The 27,411-nt window shown below is 46.3% G+C and overlaps 1 protein-coding gene across 1 annotated transcript; it reads left to right on the forward strand.

Annotated features, from left to right (window-relative positions):
- The first annotated feature begins 812 nt into the window (after window positions 1-812).
- Window positions 813-27,411, forward strand: LOC149369710 (putative 4-coumarate--CoA ligase 1). Its single transcript, XM_089559302.1, has 9 exons — window positions 813-935; window positions 7,345-7,546; window positions 8,422-8,525; window positions 11,205-11,407; window positions 12,041-12,209; window positions 14,755-15,036; window positions 17,013-17,157; window positions 21,819-22,088; window positions 26,995-27,411. The coding sequence occupies exons 1-9, from the start codon at window positions 813-815 to the stop codon at window positions 27,111-27,113; spliced, it is 1,617 nt and encodes a 538-aa protein (XP_089415428.1). The 3' UTR covers window positions 27,114-27,411.

The following is a 27,411-nucleotide window of genomic DNA, read 5'->3' on the forward strand; positions in this document are numbered from 1 at the left end:
GAGGGCTGAAGAAACAAACGCGCGGCGCAACAACCGCGTCCGCCGAAGCAAGGATTCCGGCTGTAACCGATACCCCAGTGCTCCGAATCCCTTCGTCTATATGTACTGCCCACTAGATGGCCTCAATGTGGCGTCAATTTTCGCGACAACATTCGTACCAAAACTGTGACAACCGTTTCTAGTATAGCTTACCGGGTGGTTCCGTTCCGGGTGTCGTTGCGTATAGCTTACATGTGCTAGTTGAGCTGGTGGATAGCTTACGAGAAGGTTTCGAACTGACCGAATATGCGCCTTCAGTTCTGTGCCGTCTCAGACTCGTTGCCTTTTCCACTAAGGCGAGGTTGTGGTGTGTACTTAGACATTTAGTGCGCCATTTCCCTTACTCAAAAACAAATTTTCATATCAAAATTGCCATGCAAAAGTTCGTCGTACAGCGTTCCACGTGGTGTTGTACGCGCTTGTGTGTCTCTGGGTGCTATTTGGGTGGGTGTCAATGCACCCAGGGACAGTAATGTTTTCGAATTCCCATAAGTAAGGCATCCTATGTGTCTTCTGAAGTTATTCACACCTTTACCTGAACAGCTACTGGACGGTCATAGCGCTCGCGTTTTTCATGCTCTAAAGATGTGCAGAGAAGAATGCGCTTACGCCACTGGTTTACATGCGATGCGTTATGTAACCCGCTATTGAGATACTAAAATTAGTTCTGCGCTTAACGCGGCCTCCCATTTCGGTCGCCTGTCTGTGGAGAAAAGCTAGAGCATGGCATGGCTACGTTGCAGAACTTTGCAGCTGCTCCTATTTCGGAAAAGATGAAGGTCCGCATCGAAGACGACGTCGTCTACTCTCCGTATCCGAGCATCGAGATCCCCGTGTGCTCCTTCTACCACCTGGCCAGAGAGAAGCTCCTCACAAATCCTGATAAGACAGCGCTGGTGAGCACGACCGTTTCTCTCTATGACGTGTGTCTATCTCCGCCATCCTAGAGTTGCGCGAATTCAGAGCTAGTTTTAACTGGGCGAGGTGGCGCACGCTATAACGGCGGCTTATGGGTCAGCTATCTACAAAAGTGCTCAGTGAGAAAGAGGCCCTTTATTTCAAGAGCCTTATTGTTTAAGTTTATTGGTTTATTGGGGTTTAATGTCCCAAAGCAACTCAGGCTACGAGGGACGCCGTAGTGAAGGGCTCCGGAAATTTCGACCACCTGGGGTTCTTTAACGCGCACTGACATCGCACAGTACGCGGGCCTCTAGAATTTCGCCTTCATCGAAATTCGGCCGCCGCTGCCGGGATCCAACCCGCGTCTTTCAGGTCAGCAGCCGAGCGCTGTAACCATTGAGTCACCGCGGCCTTATTGTTTAGTAAGTTCTGTACATCAACTGCCCCCAGTCATAGAAACCCGCTAAGCTACTGTTAACACCCTACGGTTTTGTAATCCCGAACTACTCTCTCCGTTTTTAGTTCACCCTTGTGCTGTACGTTTTTCTGCGTGCCTGTTCTTTTCAGCTGATACCGTCTGTGCGGCTGAAGCGTAGCATGATCCCAGACCCGACTGTTTCGTCTATTATCTATTTCTCAAAATTGCTCTTGCTTCCAGAACCGCTCAAGGTTTCTTAGTAATTAAGCCGCTGATTAGTGACTGGATGAGAACAGCTCAAGGTTTTTTAGTAACTAATCCACTGATTAGTGACTGGATGAGTGACTCTCTGAAGAGCACCAACGTGAAGGCTATAGTACTTCTGAGGCGCTAGAGTTTAAAAGGTAAAGTTAAAATAAAGCCAGCACAGTGCAACTTCATTAAAACATCTGCCTTGTCATAGTCAAGGAAGTGGAGCCTATAGGTTCGCCTTTTTCTTGGCACATACTGTATGTTTGCCTATTTTGAATGAACATTTTATACGATACGTATGAAAGCGATCACTTGTTAGTTGTATACAGGTGATCCTCAAAAGCATTGATGCGCATCTAACCGCGAAGTTAGAAGCTTTATTTAGTGACCAGGCACTGTTAGGAGCAGAAGCCAGTTTGGGCAACATAGTTTCTGAAAGTTTAGAGCAGACGAAGTCAATAAAATATTCGCGACTTTATCCCTGCTGCCGCGCATCTATCTATTCCCTGGTGGTCAGCAGTATTGCGACAGAACTACAAAGTGTGGTTGGCGCCAGAATGTCATCGTCATCATCATCAGCCCGGCGAGAGCACTGCAGGCCAATGGCTTCTGCCATGTCTATCCAATTAACCCTGTTTTTTGCAAGCTGCTGCCCCCGTATCCTTCAGGCTTCTTAATCTCCTCCGCTCGCCTAACTTCCTACCGCCCCTGCTACGCTTTCTTTCTCTTGGAATCCACTCCGTTACCCTTAAGGACCAGCGGTTATCTTAACTACGCATTACGTACCCTGCGCAAGCCCATTTCTTCCTAATGATTTCGAATAGGATATCATTAATCAGCGTTTCTTCCCTCGTCCGCTCTGCCGTCTCCAGGTCTGTTAACGCTACACCTACCATTTTTCATTCCACAGCTCGCTGCGCTGCACTTAAGCTGAACCCTCTTTGTTAACCTTGACGCTTCTGCCCCATATGTGAGTACCGGTAAGATACAGGTGTTGTATACTTTTCTCTTGACGGAGACTGGTAAACTGCTATTCATTATCTGAGAGAACCTGCCATATGCTCTCAACCCCACTCTTATTCATCTAGTTATTTTCCTATCATCCGCATCAGCCGTGACTACCTGGCTTTATAGACGTATTAGTGCACGATTTCCAGCATCTCGCTAGGAATTGTGAACTGCTTTTCCTTGGGAGACTGTTGAACATTACATTGGCTTTACACATGTTAACTTTAAGGCCTGCCGTTTGCAGCTTATCTCCTGAATGACTGAGCACGGGAATGTCAACAGCGAATGACAGACTACTAAGGTATTCTCCATTACCTCCTAACTCCAACTGTTCCCAATACAGGCCTTGGAATACCTCCTGTAAACAGGCGGAGAGTAGCAAAGACCAGATCGTGCCTCCCTGCCTGACATCCTTCATTATTAAAATTTTATTGCTGACTTCATGGAGGACTGTGATAGCTGTGCAATCATCATCGATAGATTACAGTGTTTTCACATAAGAATTTTCAGCGCCCTGAATCAACAATGCCTGCATGAGTGCTGAGGTTTCCACTGAGTCAAGTACTTTCTCGCAATCAACGAAGGCTACATACAGGGTTTGGGTATATGACACGCATTCCTCTTTCACCAGATCGATAGTGTGGATATGGTCCGTTGTCGAGCATCCTATACAAATTCCTTTCTGATTATTTGGTTGATTGAAGTCTGATGCTGTGCTGGCTCTATTAGCTGTTACCGTAGTAAATACGCTGTAGGCAACGGACCGTAATCTGATCGGTGCGTAATTTTATTGCGAAAGCAATACTAGTTCCACTTTCAGCCCGTCGCGTAGCGAGGCAGGTAGCTACCATATTAGCATATTGGATTGTATAACCGACGCATCGCCACAAGTCTAACCACAAGCACCACCACCAGCTACACTACCAGCTGAACCGGGGCGTAGCTACGGATATTGCTTTCGCAATTACCGAGCTTAACCGAGCTAAGCCACTGCCATTTTTTCAAGTCGTTGACGTCTCGTTGCCTAAGTATTAAGAAAATGCTGGCGTTCTTCCAAGATTCTGGTGCGTTCGAGGTCATAAGGCATCACGTATACATGCTGGCTACTTTTTTTAGCACAATCTTCCCTCCGTACTTCAACATATGTGATGTTGCCTGATTCCCATCACCTCCTTTCACCGCTTTGCATTGCTCCTACTTCCTCTTTCTTTACTGGCGGCATGTCCCATTGCTGTGCGTTACTGCCTCTCAAATTAACGTTTTGATTATACTGGCGACTGTATGCATTTGTGTGGAATTCTTCAGCTGCTTAAACTATATTATCCATATTGCTAAGGACATTGCCCTCTTTGTCTCTTAACGCAAACATCTGTTTTACCTATGCCTACTTTCATCTTCCCCGTCTTTTGGCTACCTCCGTTCCTAATAGCACGCTTGATTCTCACACGCAATATATTTCCTTATGTCGGTTACCTTGCGCCTATTTATTAACTTTGATAGCTGTGACAGTTCGATTCTAAGGTCTAAAGTTTGACTTTATAAAGTTATAAGTTCTAAGGTTAGACCCTCTCATGCTTTCGCAGTTCTTAATCAGATCTTTCGTCTCCTCAGATATCTTTCCAGTATTCGGTGTGGAATGTATGGAAGCAAAAACCTATACAATGAAACTCCAGCAATTTCTGAAGGTACTCCGCAATCAAGAACTATTTCAAGTATGGAAAGCAGAGAGCGAAAGTGCGCTATATTTTTCTGAACGGCGCAAAACACTATAACAATGTTATGTATCATCCACAAACAGCTCAATGAGATGTAAAAAAGTGTTAACATGTCAGTTACACCCCTTCACAGTTGCTCTTCAGACTGCCTGTGGGGTACAAAAAAAATATAGATGAAGAAGCATGCGTACTGGGGCATTGTAGGGACGTACAGTTTACAGTTCTTGAAGCAACATCGAATAGTTCTTGTTGAGCAAAACCGCAGTCGAAAAGCAAAGGTTTCCCAGAAGTGGCAGATTAAAACATCTTTTGATATTTTGCTTCTGCACATTAATAGAGCACTGCCTGCAACGAAAAATGGCATGAGGCCCAGACGAAAAACAGTAAGAAATGCTGGCCCATCTTTGTGATCCCTCCGTAGAAGGACATGACTTTTCGAGCGCAACGATTCAAAGAAGTTACATCACTCTGTGCTCTCTTTGGCTTCTGTGAGTGCTGGCTTCTTGATTTAGGAAATGAATGTTTCACAAAGCGGTTATATTCTTGCGCCTATACTACGTGACATATACCTAGCTCATGGTACAAGACAAGAAAAAGAGTTCTCAATCGGAGGTTCACTATTTCGAGAACTCCCACCAGTGATATAATAATGTTTTCGCAAAATAGGCTAAAACGGCCTACTCTCTCAGCCACTCTTTTGTAAAGAATTTGCGGACTGCCGGATACGCATTCTGAAAGCGGGAATTTCTTTCCTTGACGCCACTCTCATTCATTCTAGCTCTCCTCTTCGTTGCCATTGTTGCCCTACCTATTAGGGCAGTCGGTGGCGTAATATGCGCGGCAGGATATCTGTTTATGTTTACGAAAAAATAATACATGGAATGTTGTCCCCATATGAAGGCTGCAACTTGGCTATACGCGTTTTAGCACTGTCTTTCAGAGCGTTAGGATTTGGATTCGCTTCCAAGATTTTGCAAACTGTATGGTTAGAGTTGGTTTGGAATCAGGACGAAGATACGCGTTGGTTCTGGTCACCGGGTTCTGGTTAACTTGTTGTGGTCGGACTGCAACGGTTAGGCACGCTTTTGCTATGCCTTAACTGTGGAGGCGCTGATCTCTGAACAGAGCGGTAGTTTCCACAGAATCGAAGTAAAGCTTAATTTCACCGTTTTGTGGAGGAGGAAACCAAGAAGTAAAGCGGGCACGTATTTTTCTGTCAGAGATTCCTCTTGCCAGCTCCGCTTAGAAAAGCCATGGCTAAGATCGCCAATTCGCAAGCAGCGGTATTGCTTGCATTAGTGTTTTTCTTTTGGGGTGCCTTTCATACAGCACATCTCATTTTCCTTTCCAATGCTCGCTTTATGGTTAGTTTCATGTAGAATGTTTTGTTTAACACTTCATCTTGGCTCTATAGTTAAACAAGGACATGTAACACGGCTTCTTAATGTGAAAGAATTTCTAGGCTATGTCGGCAGGTTCGTGCCTCCAAAACGTGTCCGCAAAACAGTTCCGTAAAACGTATCCGCACCAGTTGTAACCTTCTTAGAAGAGGTAACATACAACGAGTGGTTGTAATCGAAAGAGGATGATGTGAGGATGCTGTGCAAAAAATTAATTATGTAGTTAATATATTCGAGCCAAAATGTCGAAAAAACTTCTAAATATCGTGGATGTCGATATAGTGAGTGGACGAGAAAACAGCCGTGGACGGCAGAGTAGTGCAAAAATAATCGAAGGAGTGAATATAAAGTTTGTAATGAACTGAGATATATTTGATGAGCGATAATAATTCGATCAAAAAGTTTCACTGACATGGATTACATAATTAATTATCAGCAAAAACCGTTGGACGGTTGAATGGGCTGCACGGGGATAAATTGGACGGGAAAGCAACCACGGTGCAAAATTTGGAAAACCGGAAGGGTTGATTTAGATAAAATAAGGTATAATGAGAGTAAATAGATCAACCTTTAATTAAAAATAAGATGATTGCGTAAATTCAGTACTTAAATTCAGAAAACAAAAAGAAAATGATAAAGAGAGGCAAAGAGACGCGAGGAGTGCCGGGGAGGCCTCAATGCTTTCGAATTCTCCCAGTGCGGGTCGCCCCAGTATCTCTAATTTTTTAGTTCTTTTAATACGAAAGCATTACTATTCCCATTACGAGAGAAACCGGCCGCGTCTGTGTGTGCGTGTGTACTTGAATATGATACAGAAAATCCGAGCGATGGCAAAAAGGGTGGCAACAGCAAGCGTCCGTATGGCGCACATATTAATCCGAGCACAGCGACTTGAGGCAACCCTACACCTGTCGTTCATTTATACAGTATATACTCGCCACTGGCCAAGCTCCATGTAGCGCAAGTTTTCCCAACATTCGAAGCAAAGTTGTGATGCAATCATTCATGGTAGTGCGTTCCGGGTGGCGTCAATGCACTAAGGGAGATCAATGAGTTCGCATTAGTGCACGTAAATGGTCGTAAGTGTCTCTGCCGAATTTTCTTCTTTACAGTAATATTACTATTGAAATAAAGGACGTCTTACAAGGCGCTGTGCCGCGAACGACTAGCAGTACAGTCCAGATCCAGTCCAGCAGCAGCGATCAATCCAGAGCACTCACGATGGCCTGAGCGTTCGGCGCTTGTCGTCGTCGTATTCCTTGAGCGCCAGCCACTATGGCTGTTACGGAGCCGAAGGCCTGTTTTACACTATGCTAATCGTTTGAAGCGCTGCCTTGCTGCGCTGCAAATATCTTCGTCACTTTCGGGATCTAGCAATGCAACATGGGTTGAAGAGATATCATTTGTCGCTACATGCAGTATTTGCTGTATCTGCATTAATTTCCCTTTTTATTTTTGGAGCACTAAGAAAGAGACGCTCAAAAGAGGTTGAATGCTTTTTCAGGCCGATGTATTAAGACTTTCGCTATCTCAGGAACCAGCGGTGGCCCCGCTCTAAGGGGAGAACATTGTATTTCTTGCCACTTTAAAGCTCCTCTGTCGCCGGTTGCAGGTGGATGACGTCACTAGCCTCACTCGTGCGGAGGTGCTGGCGCGCATGCAGCGGTTCGCCATTGGGTTCCAGCAACATGGCGTGCTCCCGGGTGACCGGGTCTTTGTGCATCTGAAGAACAGCGTGGAAAATCTGATCGCCATGTACAGCTGCGTTCTGGCGGGAGCGACGATCGTCCTGGCTAAAACATCGCTTACCGAAGGTAAGACGTCGACATAAAAACGTATCGTCTTTTAGGCCGCGTGAGTGCCAGGAACAATAGCATCTCGTGCCCAAGCAAAGCCCGGATTTAAGAGGGCGGGAAGACGTCAGGCGTGGAACAACGGTGCAAGCCTCCTGAGGCGTGTCCAAAAAAAATAGAGCGACTGTTACAATGGCGATGCAAAAAAATATTGTCATCGGTGATCAATATCCCAGGGCAATTAGAAGCATTCACTTATTCACAGAGGATGCCTTCTTTAGCTCCACTAGGTTGAGGAGGCTGGGTCTATTACAGTCGATATAGTATGGGCTTTCTTCGTCGGTGCTGCAGGACCCTTTTCGTTTCACAATGAAGCCTCCTAACCTCCAAAGGTGAGGAGGCTTCAGGCTTCAGCTTGCCCTACAGTACCTTAGAGACTTCCTGCGGACAGCTGCGGTGTATACTGCAGCCTGGCAAAGCGAAGCGTGCGCTTGATGGCGATAGTGAGCGGGACTGATCACTCGGCACATACGTCTCTCGACGTTGGTAGGGATCGGTTTACCGTGGTCGTCAGCCGGCACGGGATCGTAGCGCGTGAAGGCCAATACCATGGATTCGCATTCACCTGTATATGCACTGACGAAGGATGTGGTCGGCGTAGCCACGGTAGAAGCCAGCGGTTGATCGTCAGCTTGGCCGTTGAGCCAGTTTAAATTGTTTTCTGCCCTACCAGCGTACTCTGTTCCCGCAGTCACATCGCCTGCGCTAAGCTTACCACATGTTGTACCGCTGCGGTGAACGCCTTGTTTTACCGGAGTGATTTTTCCAGGAATTATTTTCATCTATTGCTCCTTGCCTTAATTCTCTTATAAAAGTGGCTCCACGTTCTTGTGCAGGCGAACTCCGCTACGAAGCACAAGACAGCGATAGCACGCATGTCCTGACGGATGAACAGTACACTGAGAAGGTGCGCAAAGCAGTTTCCAGCTTGCCGGTGAAGGTAAGTGACAGTATCGGATAATCTGCTGTATGTTGCGAGGCACAGGAAAAATACTAGAGGGAGTCTACGTAAACTATGGGAGAATTTTGTCACTACTGGCATCAAACATGTTCTTCTGTATGCCTTCCGGTATAGTGTGGAAAGGGCCGTAAGGAAAAAAAAGACGCGGTAATTGTTTAGCGGTAAACGTTAAGCTAGAGCGGGATCTATTTGAAGAAAGGAAACTAGCAGTGGGTGTCTCACGGCGGTGAACAGCCATTTTTGAGTGAACGCCTAAGCCTCGGTATGAGAAAAGTTTGGTTTGGAGTACGATGTAGTAATGCTGAACTTCGCAGTGATTTCTCATCGTGCCGTAAGAGAAAAGATGAATGAGGCACTCTAAGGGAGGAAGAGGCACCATAGAGGGCGGCGCCAGAAATATTTGGACCCCCTCGGGGCTGTTAAGGGTGCGATGACATCGTACCGTGCACGGGCGTCGTTATTTTCCACTTCGTCTTCATCTAAAAGTTGGAAAGGAGAGGACCGTTAAAAAAGACAAAGATAAAAAAAAGCGGAACAGTGTCGGGCTGCCCACCAATATCGAACACTTGTATTCCAGAACTTCCGCTGATATTGCGAGCAGGGCGCGAGAAATTTCGCATTACGCGTGTACGGCAACGAGTTTGCCTAAGCCAGGATTAGATCTCGAGATCTGATCAGCAGCCGATCGCCATAAATGCTATGCCACGTAAGTTTTGGCACGAGGAGCCTGGCTTCAGCGACAACGCAATGTGCAAGTAGTAAGCCGTGAGAGGAGATTGGTTGCCATAAATTATTGTAGGACGACAAATAGCCAAAGTTTTGTGTAACGATCTCAGCCGCCTTATGAGGCTATGAGACCTTTCCTTCCAAGACCTGCTTCTTCCTGAACGTAATCTCATAGCCGTCCAATTGCAGCTACGGCCGGCAAGGTCAAGTAGCTCATGATACAGCTAAGTAGCTAATGATGTTTGGTCCTTGCCAGTAGTACTGGAGCGCACGGCGTCGAAAGTTAATAGAGTTGTGCGTAGGGCAGCCATCTTGCTCTTCCAAGAATCAAAGGTTAGAGCGGAAGCCGCAAGTATTCCATGCTTTGTGCACTGGTTAAAGTAGTTGCTCGCCGAATTACCTTCTTTTGGGTAGCGAATATTAGTCATTCTAGAAATATATTGCAGCAGCCAGTGATGTACGCTGTCAGTAATGTGCCACCTCCAACAATAGGTACCTCAACGAGTTATAAATTCTCGCCATGTCGATGCGTGGCGCCACCTGTTGTGATCGACGTATATTACATGCGCTTTAATCGAGAAATACTCAGCTCAACTAAGAAGAGAACAATGTAATAATATGTGCGACCTCATGAATGGGCACTCAGGAAGCAAAAACGTCTGGCATTTATTAAGACACCTTATAGACCCAATTAGTATCAAATCAGCGGCGCAGAAAAATCTGCTCCGTATAGCCCAAGCCTACCAAGCAAGCCATGACGAGTTTCTACAAGAGCTCCAGTGCACATAAATTTACACGGACAAAAACGCTTCCTCATTTGGGGACTATCTGGGAGCGGATAACGCAGGCCTAGACGAGGAAATCACAGAACAGGATGTCCGGCTTGTGCTAAGTGTCATAAGAACTACCTCGGCGGCGGAAGAAGACGGGATCACTTATAAGATCCTCCATAACCTGGATGACGCGTCAATCACAGCCATTACCAAATATTTCAGTGAGTGATAGAACAACGGTACTGTTCCAGCCTCCTGGAAACATGCTAAGGTCATATTCATTCCCAAAGCGGGCAAGAAACTCGATCTTCAAAATCTTAAACCTATCTCGCTAACTTCTTGCCTAGGCAAGGTCCTAGAACACGTAATTCTCAACAGACCCAACGCTTATGTCGACAGCGAAAAACTCTTTCTTACTAACCAAATCGGATTCAGACCTGGCCTCTCGCACAGCACACGGGCGCCGTTTTAGTTCCGCCTCTATCGAAACGCGGCCGCTGCGGTCGGGTTCGAACCCGGGTACTCCGACTCGGTAGGCGAGCACCTTAACCACTGAGCCACCGGGTGTTTGCTCTAATTGCATCAATAGAAACAATAGGAGAAAACTTGCCGCAAAATTGCCTGCTATTAGTATGAAAAAAAAATTCACGGAAAGTGTGCACTCAGACAAAATGAAACACCACAAATCAAGAGAAAAGTAAGTAAACCACTTAACTCCGCGCAGCAGTCGAGTGCTAAACGCTGTGGAGATTTCGCCTGCTCTGTAATGATCCGTACTGCTCTGTAATGCTCTGTAATGATGAACCAAATGATCGCGCTTCACTGATGAAAGCTTGAAAGCCTAATTAAAAAAACAATATCTGATTCTAATCGTGAAGCACGCTGCGCGCACGGGGTTCGGAGTCCATACGTATTTCAGGGTTTGTGGGGCCGACCGAAGCAGATAACACGGCCCGTGATAACAGCTAGCCCCATGATAAGCTATGCGGAAAGGCAAACGTCGTCGCCTATATATTGTTGCCTTGCTGTATAGCTCGTACAATTCAACTCTGTGCGCCACCGCCCTTGATTAGTTGCTGTTACCTGGTACGCTGCGGAGTTTTAATTCATCGCGTTACGCTTTTACGAGAACGTCGTCTTGCCTGTCTTCTTGGTTCAGGGTCTCTTCTGCATGGGACACTCTGATGGCTTCGTGTCAGCCTCGACATTTGCTGAGCTGGACGAACGAGAGTTCCAGGAGAGCCCCGTTGCCGATCCCCAGAAAACCGTCCTTGCAGTGTGCTACACGTCCGGGACCACGGGCCTGCCGAAGGGCGCTGAGTTTACCCACTATAACTTCGTCTCCTGCTTCTACAGCATCAGGTAGAAACCTGTGACCGAATTGTTCTAGTAGCGTGCGTCTGTAAAGTTATAGTAAAAAAAATCACTTTCAGTTCGCCGTAAACTAGCATAGCAAATGTATTCAATAGCATGCTGTATGCAGGTGTTGTGATAAGAGCCTTCATCGTCAACCTGATTAGGCCCGCTGCAAGAAAAATGCATATCATATATCTCTCCAATTATTTAATTATCTACATGCATTGTTTTCTCGCAGAACAAGATATTACAGGAATAGATACATATAGAATCACCATGATATATTTATAATTGTGGGGATACGGCGGCTGCAGCCGGCACAGGGCAGGGCTAATTGGAGAGGCCTTGCTAGAGGCCTTTGTCCTGCCTGCATAGCACGCAGTCAGGCTTCTGTGATGATTGGATTGACGCACGCCAACATAAATTTGTCGTCAGTGTTTTTTTCAATAACCAGCGCATGATGAGCGTCGATGTAATGCTAAAGGTAAAAGCGTTCGGGGTTTCATGACTTCTGACTTCGTTACCAGGCCTCACTACCTCGGTATATGTGAGCCGTGAACGATGCAGTCGCCGCTTGCAGGAATATCTAGCTAACCGAGGTTTTGCTTTTCCGTGATGTCGTGCCATACTTCCATGCAGGCCACTTGTTCCCTGCGGAGAAAACGACATCATGCTGGGAATGAGCCCCATAACACACACGTCGGGGATGCTGTACACAATGACCTCCCTCCTGGACGGCGCCACATGTGTTGTGGCGCCAATGATGATGAGGCCCCTGCAGATCATGGACATTGTAGATAAGTACAAGGTATCAAAGCGAAGTTTGCTACTGTTCTAAGCCACATTATGCAAGCTGACGCGCCTATTTTCCTTATACTCAAAAAAGAAATCACAAGACCGGTCCCATTTGGCATTATTTCGTATGCATAATTTTCAAATGTAAGGTTATAGTCGCTTGCTACCAGGGTAACTATCAGTATCAACCGAGTCAGGTCTTCTAGGTGTCGGTAATTGATTTGCAATGAAATCTGTCCTTTGCTAGGCACGGCCAGCACATTCCCACAAACTTCACAATCTCATCTGCCACCTATCTACCTGCCGTCTTGTGCCACATCTATCTTCTTATGCAACTTATTGTGTCTGCCTGATGGACCGCCTTTTTTCTCATCCGTGCCTATACGCCTTGTAAACGGCTATTTATTCTCTCGAATATGAGAGTGGATATATTTCGCGCCTGCTTTGTTGTCTTATTCTGCTCTCTTGCTGTTCATTAACGTTACACCTGCCTTTCTTTTGCAAACCTGGATATATTCTTTGAAATTTGATTTTAATAATTCTCGCTAGTCCCCGCATTACACAACTATTGCATACACTCTTTTTCAGGCAGCTGTTCATTGTATTCTACTTCCTTGCAGTTCACTTCCACTTTGCTGTAAACGTTTGGCTGCTATTCTTCTCATAATGCTAAAGATCAGTTTCATTCGTAACAACTTTGAGTCCAACAGTTTTGCTCTGTGCGACAACGGTAAAAGCCGTGTCCTCCAGAAAATTCAGAGTCGGCTTTGTATTCGTCAGCATTTTCAGCGAAAAATCGCGGGCATGGCTCTGGTAGATGGTCCACTTAGGTGACGTCACCTTGCGACGTCATCCCTGGCTGCCCACCGTAGCAGGTGTCAGTTAAGGTAACGATTGATCACTCGGGAAGAGTAACCTGGGCAGCATAAGGCCCGCTGTGAGCACCTGCCATCGGAGGGCAGTGGCGCATCACTTAACCTCTGCACCACTGTGCCAGGAGTTGGTTGAGGACTCCCAGACATCTATGAATGTAAAATCGAGAGCGGCCAACTCTGCATACATGGGAACTGAGCCATTACGCTATCGCGTCATGCCCTTAAGGCAGAGCTTAAGTGTCCCCTCTAATTTTTTTTACTCAGTTACAGGCTGCGATACCTCTCCTAAGTTAAATGGAATATGTATTCAATCATGTATTTGGAGGCTATGAGAGCATTCTTAATTTAATTTGTATTCCCACTTCTCTGCACATCAAACTGACGGCTTCTTATAAATATGGAATAAATATTTGCGGAGCCATCTTGTCACAGTGCTCAACACCACTCTTGAGGCGCTTTACGTTTAGAGGTTAGGGCTGGGTACATGCGAACAAATATTCGCGGCAAATTTTAAGCCAATGGTTATTTTTCTGTGGTTGTTGCAAGACAAGGTATGGATAGGGAACACTTCCGTCTAATTTAATTGCCTGCAGCTGTCACCACGCTGTCACCATATAGGTTTGAAATAATCTGCTGTTTAAACATGGTCTCAGTGTGCCGAGTTTTCAGAAAGCGGCAACAGTTGGGCGGTGATTAGTATTTTTGAGTAGGAGAGCGACAAGGTAGTTCTTATATTGCGACAAGAAGGCCGGCGCTGGAAATAGGCACAACGGAGGCGCAAAACGAGGCGCGGAAACTTGCTGTCCGCTTTGGGCTTGCTTCTTATTGGCTACGATATGTTTTTGTGAAAATATTATGTAGACCTAAGTTAGTTATAGCTTTTTAACAATATTTTACTTGTCTGACAAAGCAATTGTATTTTTTACCGACATGAGTTTATACAATTATTTGCAATAATCAGCGTGCATATTTGGGCCTCCTCCGTTCGCTCGGCATAATATAGAGGCAGTAATACATAGCACTCAGCCCCTGCGCAGTTTTTTAATGCTGCAATTGCGCGTTTTAAACGGCGTCTTCAAACACTTGCATCAAGGCACTGTTGGTTATAATATTGACGAAAGCTTTGAAATATCTGGCGCTTCCCATTAGCGTCACATGGGGTAAACAATTATTTGAACTTTGCTTTATTCCCAGCATTCGTGTTCTATGCTTCAGAGTATTCTGCCGCATAGTTTTGCGCGTGTGTATTTAATTAGTTTGCACCGGTATTAAAACCGCTGGCAGTTGTATTAATTGCGTTGACAGTCGGATCAAGTTGGTTGGCGCTGGCATTTTTATAGTTGGCTTTTTGATTAAATATGCTGTCGCTTAGATCAAATGGTTTGCACTGAGATTAAATTACATGGAATGCAGATTATACCAGTCCACTCTAAGATCATTTCCGCTGACATTAGGATTAAATTTAGTGGCAAAACCTCCAGTACCACACATTGGCGTAGCCGGAAATATTTTTCAGGGCGTGTTATACACCGCCGGCAAAAAAATAACAACAAAGCCGGCCCAACTTTACTGTTCATGTTGTAGTTCATGCGCGTTTAGGCGCGGTTTTTTTTTCGAGGTCATGTGGTGAAGTCGAGGTCATTCACCACTTAGCTTATTGCATGAATCTCCGTTTCTACGCAGATCACAGCGGCACTGCTGTTCCCGCTCCAGCTGCAAGCCCTGCTGCTCGAGATGCAGCGCAGTGGCCGGGGTCTGCCCACCCTGAGGGGCATTGCCGTGGGCGGAAGTGTGCTCCCAACATCCGCCGCCGAGGCAGCTCGCAAGGCCTTCGTCGGCGTCGAGAACCTACTGAACCTGTACGGCATGACCGAATCTTGTGGCATCGTTACTGGTCAGCCGAAAACCGGGAAGCCGCACACTGGAACTGACGTTGGCGTACCCGCAACGATGGTTGAGGTCAAGGTACGTTCCTATGCACTGCTGTTTATGGACAGCATAGCATAACGCGCCTTTACGGCGTCAAAATAAGCCTGCCCTTGACTTAGAAGCTGAGCAAGGAATCCTCGGTGGGCATTTTTTTTTCCTTTCTGATGAGTCTGTCCGACGGATGAAGAAAGAAGAGATAGATGGCTCTTCATAGATTACAAGGTAGATAATAAATGTGCCAATTCTTCCTAGGGAACTATTCTGAGAAATCTTAGAACTGATTCATGCGTTTAACCTGTTGATGGCTGTTCCAGACGACAATGACCTTATTACAATTACAACCAGACATTACGGCATTTAAGGGAAACTGAACAATTTGAAGAACGCGAAGGAGTCGAATGTCTGAAACTTGCAGGTAAAGCACGCAAAGTACTTTTGTGCTACCGTTAGGCAGTATCCAAGACGTCATATCACCGCTTGTCAGGAGAAGAGTACTTAAAATACGTGAACGTGATTTTCCCAATGAGAAGACTGCCGTAAATATCTTACCAGTACTCCCTGTTCAGTGCATCATTACTCAGCGTATTCATGTACTGTTTTTGTTAGTTCCAATGTCTTTTTACCAAGAGGGCATTGTTGTTTCTACACTAGACTGCTAATAAAATGCAGAGGTTATAGTTTTATTTCTGTTCCTATCAGGCTTGCCACCGTATTTTCCAGGTTCATGTCATCAGCCATTAAAATAATTATTCTACGTCGTTTTCTGGCAGTAAGGATGTTCAGGGGGATGCTGAGACGTTCCTCTTAAGTTTTCACGTCTAAATCACCTGTTCTTGATGCTGTGAATCGTTCTTGTTGCAATTATCGAATAATCATGAAAAGACTGTGTTCCGTGCCTTACGTGCTTTTAAGAAATATTTTTTCACTCTTGTGTAGATCACTAGAATGTCTGAGCACTGCGCGCATACATCTTTCACGAATTGATGTGCGATAGACATGCAACTTGTTAGTACAAAGTGTGAAGGACGGCTGTTGTTCCCACAGAGTTATGTATTATCCTTTTGTCCATGAACTCGACGTGTTGTATCTTACGCGTTAACCTGAAATGTGCTGGACTGGTAATGAGGGAGAGGGAGAGGGTAGAAAGGGGACTGAGGAGCAACAGGACAGCAAAAAAAAGTGTGCAAGCTTGGCATTTAACTTCACGGCCGCTGGGGTAGGAGGGGTCAGAGCGGTAGCGGTGCAAAAGAAAAAGTCTTGCTTGTGACTCAGTCCCTTTGCTGCAATTTTACTGAGACCATGAGCCTGGGAAATAGAGAGACAGGAGTGTGAGGCAGGAATAGTGGAGACCAAATGCACCTCTTCGCCGTCACTGCTTCATTAAGTGGCGCTACATTATTCTCGAGGTACCCACAAACACCCGGCAGCTATTCATTGTCAAACAGATGACGTTTAATACAGAACAGCTGTTTTCCCAGTTGTCCCTGAGTACCCCACTCTCGCACAAGCTACTGCCAGCGCCCCCTAGAAAGCATCCTACAGTTACCCATCTGCTGAGTATCCGCTGCTCGCAGACATATTTCACTGCGGAACAACGATACCGCGCACAGGCAGTGGTCCTTACACAATTCGCCTATTTCAAAAGTAACTGCGTTACCCACAACGCTTCTTATGCTATCCGGACATTTAATGTTATCCAGAAAAACATAGCGGTGCCCTCAGGGTCACGTGACGCACGTTGTCCTTCCATTTGATTCGGACTCGCGACCGCAGCGTCACCGCCCGACCAGGGAACCACGCTCGCCGTGATTACTTTCGACTGGTTGCATTTGGTACAGGCTGTACCGGCCAGCCATGAGAAAGATACTTCTTTGTTTGTGGGTGCTGGCCATGCAAATAAAAAAAACTGAACATATTTCCAATCTTTGCTGGGAGCTCTTTGGTGCTTTCATGAATTGTATCGCGCATACCAAAGTCCCTTTTTTGATGTGATTTTTTTTGTCAAATTCTAGGTCGTAGACGTGGTCACTGGTCAGAAACTTGGACCACATCAAACAGGAGAGATCTGCTACCGCAGCCCATCTGCGGTCAAGAGTTACTACAACAGGCCCAAAGAGAGTGCCGAGCTCTACGACAAGGAAGGATATCTGAAGTCAGGTGCGCAGTTGCTGGCATGATCCTTTCTATTTTTTTCTCCAACTGAATACAATGATGAGTACAAAAACAAGGGATTGAATAATTTTTACTGCTATAAGGGCATTATTCACAATTTGTTTTATTTTTACGCTTAGAAAAAGGGTCAAAAGCAGTTTGGTCACACAAAAAATCCAATAGCGATGGCTGCAAATATAAAATAGTCCTGGCGGCATAAATGAAGCATGAACAAAAGTAATAACAGAAGAGCAGAGAATTAGCCAGATTTGGTAAGAAAGCAAAAATTTTGTGGAAGAGTTTGCGGCAAACTTCAGCGCCTGTTCGAACTGTAATTAGAAGGTAGAACAAACCCTCTTTCAACTGCCACGAAACATTGAGATTTATCGCGCCATGGGATTTTTTTTTTATTGAGAGCATCTGACCCGAAATAAGGCGCAGCGATACTAGGCGAGTGCTCATCAAAACAAAACAGGTGATGTGATGCGGGAGCGAGATTGATATGGTAGCTCAACATCGGTGTTTGTACCAAGGGAAGAAGTAAATTAAGTCCCTGAAATTTTGCCAGGGTTGCGAGACCAGCTTGATAATCGAAATATAATTTTTTAGCAGAGGTTGTCAAATGGACACTATATTTGCAAAAATACTCGCTCCGTGCTTCTCTTGTCGTGTGCTGTGTTGACGCGTTATTTTATTTAAATCCTACAACTTTCAATATTTTTCTCAGAAAGACAGAAAGTTAAGCGAGTTGGTTATAATAGAAGTTTGAAAAATTCCGCAAAAACAGAAGTGGACGTAGGTCAAAGGGAAGCTTGACTGGCGCTCGTCATTGTGGTTTTTCTTCGTCGGTTCGTCTCTTTACGCGTATCTTGAACCATGAACCATTTGTCATACACTACGAAGAGGTACATAACAAGCAGTGTACCGTTTCTGGTGTACTTTACGAAGATATTTTCACGTGGAGATGACGATGCCTTGAACTGACGAGGTTGTGGACGTGGCAAACGAACTTTGTTTTGGGCCTACCCGCTGCCGCACATACATAAGCAAATTGGAGGCAGCATTTACACAAAATTGTTCGCCTGTCGTAGAACCGAATTATAGCCGCTGTCTTCAGAGGTCAATTTAAATCTGACGAAGAAATTTTGATGCACGGCGAAAAAAGCAACCACTATGATTTCGCACATCAAATCAGTTGCGCGTGTTTGCAACCATTGGAGTTAAATCTAAGATTATCTCGCTTTAAAAACAAAGTGAACTAGCCGCGTACCGGCAGCTTTGAACAAGAAAAAGTAAACACTAAATACTGAAAACGCAAACACTACCGTACGCAGCTAGTGCAATATGATAACCAAAAGAAAAACCACCGACGATTACGTTACTTCCTAATGCGAAATTTGAGCGCAGCAAATAAGCTGTTTCACCTTTTCGATAGATTGAGGCAAAGAAATCGAGCAACACATGTATGCGCTATCACAGAATTTTTTTTTTTTCACACGTATTCGCAATTTCGGCTCGGGCGGTGCACATATACAGATCCGCCGCCACCGATCTGGCTCTCTGATTGCCACCGCACAGGGGTTGCATTGGAGGAGGAGCGAAGAAAGGAATTAAGTTCGAGCCGGCGCTTTGACAACCGGAGACTCGTAGGAAGAGGGGGGAGGGGGGCGGCGTGTACACCCAGCGGCAAACGATGGGGGCAGAAGCGCGCGCAGCAAGCGGACAACACGATAAATGGAGGAGGGAAGAGATAGCAGCGACTGACTGATGCCGCTGACGCCGATAGCGCTAGGGGGATGAAAGGGGGGCGGAGCTGGTTACGAGGCTGACGCCGACGACGACGCGAAACCCAGGAACGGACGCCAAAGAGCTGCGCTCTAAAAATTCAAAGACTTGGGAGACGCTTATGGGGACAGGGTGGGCCCTATTCTATGCTTCTCATGTGTTTTCGGGCATGTCTTGGTACACTTTTCTTAACAACACAAAGAGATGCCGCTTACCTGTTGGTATAGTTTTTGTCGTTCCTTTATGCGTTTTTGACTAAGCGAAAACTATATAACACAATTTGAACACAAATGTTCTACGACTTTTTTCCTCGAGGACTACATTTTAACCAACTTTTGCGTTGTTTCGGTCTGAAAAATCAAAACAAATAATTGCACACTCCTGATTTTGCTTCAATATGCTCTCACATAAGGTAGAGTCAAAGAATTGGCCTTCTGCTTCGTTTTCTTTTGAAGATGGTGGTACGGTCGCAACAAAAAATCTTGTATCGGGATAAATGACTTTAAAGTAGAAAGTAACTTCATAACGAAGTTTTTCGCTTTGCCAGCAATTGTAGACCAACTTATTCCCATGTCACGACCTCCATAGTCATTATTCAACTCATCTTTGCGCTTCTTCACAAGTTTCAATTCCTGGCCTTTTTTTTTTACTTGCTGTGCTCCTCCGCCAGCAGAAAAAACTTATCGCCGATCAACCTCTCTGAGCTGGCAGAGTGCTGCTGCTTCAGGTTAGCCTAATGGGTTCTACAACCTTAGTTCTTGCTATGTGACAGGATCTACTCTTGACATCTTTAGTGCATGTGGCACTAGAGAGGCATTTTTTGGAACTTGCTTGGAGATGATGCGATGACTAAAATGCTCTCATGGAGCCTAAAAGCGCCAAGATTTTTCCTAATTATATTTTACTCTAGTTAAACTAGGAAACATTCAGTTTCAGTCACAGAATTTTAAATCAGATGGCTAATAAGACATTACCTCTAAAAAAAGGTGACCTGGCTGTTCGCTTGCTGCTTTTCAAAAGTACATAGGATTATTACACATTGAACGAACGTAAAAAATCGAACTTTTTGGGGATTGTTTGCTTACCCTGTCCCCCTAAGCTTCACCTTAAGAGAGCGAGGCGATAGCGCCCGCTCTGTAGTTATACCATCTACTCGACAGTATCACACCGCACTGCTCCTACAGACCCCCGTGCGCAGTGGAAACTTTTCACTACGCTTCCTCACAGACGGACGAGGACGTCACACCCACGCACAGCGCTCCTAGTGTCCTTCGCCAGAAGTGGAAAACTTTCGTTCTCTCAAGCTGTGCAAGGCCTCCACCGCTAGCTCCGCTGGAATTTTTCAGACACTAACGACGCGACGGAGCCGCGGCAGCCCTAGACTCTGCCGACACCTATGACGCCGGCTTTTTCCCGTCACGAGGTATCTAACGCTGTCGCTTTGAAATGCGAACAGCAGTTCCATCAGCGCGTTTAGTAGAGCTTCAGGCGAACATGAACAACTCCTGGACGTGCACGGTGCCACTGCGATACTGCATCTCCATCGACCACCTCTTCGCAGCAATTTGCCTAGGTCATCGAAGTCGAAGAATTAGCTTGTACGGGCCGACGTAGCGTCCCAAAAGTTTTAGACTCAGTCCGCGCCGAATCGGCGTCCAAACCCAGACTCTGTCACCTCGTTCGTATTTCGGGTCGCGTCTTCGTAGGTTTTAGCATCTCGCGTCGGTGCGCTGCTAGTCTGAGGCGTTGCCGGGAAGCCACCGGACTTCCTCTGCACGCTGAAGGTATCCGGTGACGTCGACGTTGTCTTAATCGGTAACGTTTAGCAGCAGAGAGCCGAGCATGGTCGCTGCCTCCCTCCCGCGGACTAGCCTCAACGAAGTCGTCTTGGTGGTCTTTTGCACTGAGGTGTTGTAAGCGAAGACAACGTAGGCTAGAATGACGTCTGGACTTCTGTTTGGCGTCCACGTAAATGGCGGCAAGCATGCCGCCATTGGTTTGGTTAAGTTGTTCTGTGTTTGTCTGCGTAGAGTACGCATTTTTCCTCCGGTGACATGTCTCACTGCAGCCCACGACGTCCTGCGTCAGATACGCTGTGAGCGCTGTTCTCCTGACCATTATAAGTACCTCTGGGAGACCGGCCGTGCCACAAGAGAATGCATTCCACAATATATTTTGCGACGAACAAAAATAATGCAAAAACGTTCGAACTAAAACAGTTTAAATTGAGTTTTAGATCACCATATAGGAGGCTGTAAACGACACTATAATTGCCCACTGCGCATAGCAAGATGCTCTAATAAAGAAGACTTATAGGCTTACTCCGTAGCACGTCGCTGCTTGATTCATAACTTTTAAAACAGAAAACACTCCAGGGAGCTTATGATGTCAAGTGCAAAGAATCTGTGCGGCATTATGTCTTCCGGCTGTACTCACTGCCGCTTTCGACCATTGAAATGCCGCACTATGAAGCAGTGTTTCAAAGACGAAATTTCTATTGAAGATTAACGCGTGTAACCTTTAAAAAAATATAGTAACACATACAATGTATATTCATTTGTTTGCGCATGTTCCATTTCTGGAAGATTGGCGTTTCCCATATACAGAATGCTAATGTCGTTTAAAACAGCTTTTATTGTCTGTGCAGTGTTGATGTTGTATTCTTGCTATCTGACCAAAACTATACTTATCTGCCTACAATGTCTTTGAAAATTATGGAGAGCAAATTATAGAGAAAACCACTATGCTTGGATATTATTCTCTTAACCGTGCGAGCTGTATCGCATACAGCGCTACAGAAGCCGTGGGGAGCAGGAAACCATTTCTTTTGCAATCGCTTTTATAGCCTAGCTATGATACGAACGACCCAATACTCCTTGCAGGTGACGCTGGCTACTACGACGAAGACGGGCGGTTCTACATAGTCGACCGACTGAAGCAAATGATTAAGTGTATGTCCACCCAGTTCGCTCCAGCCGAACTGGAAGAGCTGCTGCTTCGCGAACACGCAGCCGAAATTGCCGAGGTATCCGTAGTGGGCCTACCGCACAACGAGTTGGGTGAGGCGCCCGCAGCTGCCGTCGTACTGACTGAAGAAGGTAGCAGGCGTGACCGCCAGCAGCTCGCCGAGAACATCAAGGCCACTGTGGAACGTGAGTGCTCCATGCGGCAGTCCAACCCTCACCACTTCATCATCTCATAATCATCCTGACTCCCCTTACTGCGGAGCAGATACCTATCCCATGTCTCTCCATTAACCCTGTCCGTCGCCAGCTGCAGCCACCGTATACCAGCAAGCTTCTTAATCTCATACGCTCAAACTAACTTTCTGCCGCCCCCTGCTACGCTTGCCTTCATCTTGAAATCCATTCCGTTACACCAGCGGTTACTTTGATTTCGCATTACATGCCCTGTAATGCATGTCCATATCAGTTATGGAAGCGGCACTTCCTATGGCGAGGCTGCTTCCTTTTGAGGCTTCTGCTGCTCATAGAGTAGGCTTGCATGCAAGAACGCGTCTGTGCGTTGAAATCGCACCAGTGATCATGTGTTGGAAGAGAGACACGCTCACATAAAAAAGTCCCTACGCCATGTAATCATCCCTCATAATGGAGTGTTTCGCCGCATGCTTTTTTTGTATGTTCATTATTTTACCACGAGCACTGTGCTACTCTTACAACGCAGCAAAAGCAGGCATTTTTGTCTTCAGCATTTGAAAACGAAACCAATACTCTGCTATACAACACCCAATAGCCAGCTCCCCACCACATCCCCCCCCCCCCCAGCTAAGGGGCTACCCATCCAACCACCCACCACTATCATGAATAAACCTATTCGTCTCTGCCCATCTTCACCCTCCAGAAGCGCCACCTACCACTAACCCACTTACGACCACCCTCCGCATGGCCGCGACGCACCTGAAGCCCATGCACCAGCGGAACGAAAACGACACGGCGGATCGCATTCAAAGACACTGTGTAAAAGGCGGCTACCCTCCAGAAGCACCACTCACCATCCAGCTCCTCACCAACCCTCCTTCATTGTAAAATAGCGCCAAAGAGGACTGACGAAAAACAGATAGACAAAAGACAAGCGCTTGTCCGGTGGCCTTTCGCTGTCCGCTCGTCTTTTGCACTGTTTTACAGTGAACATATACCATCTAGCCCAACTCAGGTTTTTCTAAACCCCACCAACGTAGCTAGTTGGCTACCCCCCAGACAACCCTCCACAGACCCACCCCACCATCACCGTCCAGAAGCATCACCCACCCTCATCCACCGTAGCCCGCCTTCTCCCTCGAAAAAATACGGCCGTGTACGGAGCCTCGTCCCACAAACTTTTTAAATTGTTGTGTTTTACTATCCGACGTGACATGTTGGCTATGAGGAGCGCCGTAGTTTAGGGCTCCGGATCAATTTAGATCACGTGGGGTTTTTTATCGTGCGCTGACATCGTACAACACACGGTCGCGTTCAGCTAAGTTACATCTCCTCCGAATGACGGCTGCCGCGGCCGGAAATTTACCCTTGTCCTCCTGCTAACTAGAGCAATGGCATTCATCGTATTATAGCTGCTGCAGGAAGCATCGAGAATAAACCAACTGCTTTCACAGAATGCTCGCATCAGAAGTCTGATCGTGCCGTAAATTTTCAGTGCGCTGGCATTAGAATTTCCATGTTGAAAAATCTGCATCTCCATTCGCTTGGAGCTTCGGTTGGCGGGTTGAAAGACAGGGAGAAATATGCACTCCACTTTGAGAGGAGGGAGAGAGGAACAACTACGGAGAGGGAAGACGTAGATTATAAGGAGGGGGCGAAGGGCGGGTGGCATGCTGCAGACAGGGCAATCCCCCATCGACTTTCGGCGAAGACGAGGGAGATGCAAAGTTGAAAAAAGATTAGTAGAGCGTGCAGAGATGGGTGGGGACGCATTGAGGTTGATGCTTTTTTTCTTGTCCCGACATGTACACAGAAAGGCCAGAGAGTAGCGTCTTCAACACTCATAAAACCAGAAACGTGACCCATTCAGGGAACGAAAACCCGAAGTTTGGCTGAGTAACAGCAGCGCGGCACTCCTCTCCTAGGGGCGGATTTCATAGGCGTTGACCAAACACGCCGCCGCCGCGGCGCTTTGACTTACCGTGTCCGCGTGCTGCTGGCGTCGGTCTCTTCACCGTGGCCAGTTTTAGCATGGAGTGAAGCGCCGCCGCGGTGGCCTAAACGGCTCTTGACAGCAACGTATCGACCCAGAGAAGCGAACAGTTTGAAACAAAACTACTATGCAACTGGTGTTGCAGCTTTCACACCACCAGTGAAGCAAAAACATGTTCCTTAATAAGCCGACAGCCTGTTTGCTGCCGCACGAGCATCACTGAACCACGAAGTTCTTGCGTGTCCGTACTCCCTATACCATGCGCACTTTCCTGTTTTTCTTTTCTTTTTTTTTAATATGAACGTGGGAGCGTCGACCACCGAGCTGATACGCGCCGCGTCACGGGGCTCAGGGCCAAAATGTGGCAGTAGACGCGCGTGCGCGCAGCGAACAGTTTGGTGCAAGTGTCCCCTGCTAGGCTATTCCGGGAAACGGATCCAAACCCCCTTCTTTTTGGCAGGTTATTGTCTTCCCAAGCACCACAGGCATCGGCACAATACTGGGAATGGATGGTTTCAGTCAGGTCTTTTGTGAGACCGGCTTTGCAAATACATTTTCATAATTTCACCGACTAGCTATGCTGCTGGTATTCTTTCTTTTTAGAGCGCGGCCAGGTGTAGGAAACTTCCATAAACACCATTGTCCAGTTAATCCAGACATCGGCGCCAATTCCTCCCATAGCGGGTGGAGAGAAACCAACACCAGCGTCGTATCGCCGTCATGGCGACGGAATCCAGAAGAGAGCTGAACAAAAACTTCACTCTCGAGCGGGATTCGAACTACTGCCTACGAAAACAAAGGCACTTCGTTTGCCGGTGCCGAAGACAAACGGAACATCTCGGCAGTTTTTGGTGGTTCTGAATGTGCAGAAATTTATTCCTTTCTACACATCAGTTCTTCAGTCACCAGGTTGTGCTGGAATAGTTGAAACCGAAACGAACTCGAGTTTCCAACCCCTGGGACAGCTCTTAGGCGCCCGTTTTTACGCTAGGCGGCGTGCCTCGGCGTTAGCCGAGCGAAATAGTGCATCGGAGGATGAAAGAGATAGAACGCAGAGCGCAGCGGAGGACGAAATACAGCGATAGCGAAGAGAGCGCGAAGAGGGACGCGGAGAAAGAGGGAACCGCGGCAACATGAAGAGTAAAGAATGAATGATTGGTTATCAGGAAAGGAAAGGCGCGGTAACGATACCGCACATAGACACCTAAACCGCACAGTGACGTGCAATTGAAACAGGAAGAGAGGAGCCGTAGAGGAGGGCTCCGGAAAATTCGGCAGATGCACTTAAGACTGCTTGCATGCCAGAATGCGAGAGCATTAAAGTGCTGAGGCATGATAGGTTGCAGAATGACTATAAGTCAATGATTATGATTACGAAGCACGACTATTCAAACTGCGCAGGGGCGCTCGAAAATATTATTAGCAAGAAGAGGAACCGTACGGTATTTTTTTTTTATTAACGCTGCCATGAAAGAAAAGGCAACGTGGAGCACGGTAGGAAAGTCATCTGATCATATTAGTTCGCTTAATTCTTCTCACTTTGCTGCACACAAAAGATGGTACAAAGTTGCTTTTTGTAATCTGTTCTCAACGGTTTGCAGAAAACGAAACAGAAAGACATGTCAGGCTCAGAGCAAAGTGAGGCTGCTGTCCATTATTCGAAACGACCTATCAGATGCTTTGGTTTATGGGGTTTAACGTCCCAAAGCGACTAAGGCTATGAGAGACGCCGTAGTGGAGGGCTCCGGAAATTTAGACCACCTGGGGTTCTTTAAACGACCTATCAGAGGACGCTTGTTCTTTTCATTGAGCACATACACACGTATTCCCGTGCATTTCGCAGCTGTGCTCTGTGATATCTTATCTTATCGACTAATAGCTTATCGACTCTGTAGTCGACGCTCGCGCTTTCATGTTAAAAAATTCGTTGTGTGTACCTAGGCGTCCATGCCTTGGAAGTGTATTAAAGTTTAACAGTTGCAAAAGAGGGATTTGTTGCGCAGCATCTGCTCCGAAAGAAATGAAAGTATTCGAAAGCTGCTGTTGTTTGCCATACTGTGTAAGCCTCAGTTCACACTGTTGACTTCATGATGTTTGATAACAAACTAGCCCGCCGGAACGGCCTAATGAAGTGTTTTGATCAGGGAACTTTAAAATGCAAAGATAAAGAAGCCTTCGCACCGGTTCCCCGATTGTTCTTGTTTACAAACCGCTGAGCTCAGAGAGCACCGGTGATGTTATGGCTGCTCATATAAGTGGAGACATGGGGACTGAGGTGAACAAGATAATAAGAAATCAGATGGAGTTCGATCTCATTTGGTTGATACTAATCCAATCTTAGCTGAAGCTCACCTGCCTACCTTAAAAAGAGTCTAGATATGCGAATGAGCTTTCCAGTAATTCCGTTCGCAGCCGAGGAATTGTGGCTTGAAGTGCTTCAAGGGTTGCTAAGAACTGCCAGAGACCAGCGGAAAGAGTAGCGATAAGTGCAACACCAAGAAGTGAAAAGAGCGGAATGAAGGAATGGAGAAACTAAACGAACACGTTTTCTCGCACCAAAATAGATATATATATCTGATGCCCTGAGCCAGGTATTGTAGTGCACATAGCTGACAACTCGTCTATTAGAATAGCAAAGAGAATACCAAAAGCAGGGAAGGTTATTTGAGGTAACCGATAGCTGCACTGAATGGAAAGAGCTTAGGCGCAAGTTGGGTAGCCAAACCAAATCAAGAATATGTGAACTAGCCTTTGTCCCGAAGTGGAGTGAAGGATAATTATGATGTGTCTATCATAGTGTTTCTGGGGGAGGTTAGCCGCCGACGGAGGGGTTGCTGTCGAGAATGCAAGTTATTGGCGGCACCATGTATGCTACGAGAACAATTTTACCTTGTTTTTTTTTTTCAGGTAACCTAGCTGTCCACAAGCACCTCTACGGGGGCGTCTTCTTTTTGGAATCCCTACCAAAGACGGAAACCGCCAAGGTTAACCGACCAGTATTGACCCGCTCTCTCCTTCAAGCCTAACAGACCATTGCTAAATGAAAAAAATGTTTTGCATGCGGATAGCACACGTCCTCTGATCTGCGAAGAGCTTTGTTTGAAGCGCAAGACGAGTTGCTCCAGACTAGGCATTGGCCACTGGAAAGCCACGTCACATTCAGAACTTTTCTTTGGTAGCGAGGCTACACTGGTGGAAGACAGAGTTCATAAGGGATCAATGGCACAGACCTTTGTCTTACTTTGGGCGTAGTTTGGGTAGTGGTGACAATATCGATTAGAATGTAGCAATCAAGCAGTTACCAGAAGCAGCCACAAAAATTTG

The sequence above is a fragment of the Amblyomma mixtum genome, chromosome 1 (assembly GCF_055824585.1).
Source record: "Amblyomma mixtum isolate Tamu chromosome 1, ASM5582458v1, whole genome shotgun sequence".
Taxonomy (NCBI): Eukaryota; Metazoa; Arthropoda; class Arachnida; order Ixodida; family Ixodidae; genus Amblyomma; species Amblyomma mixtum.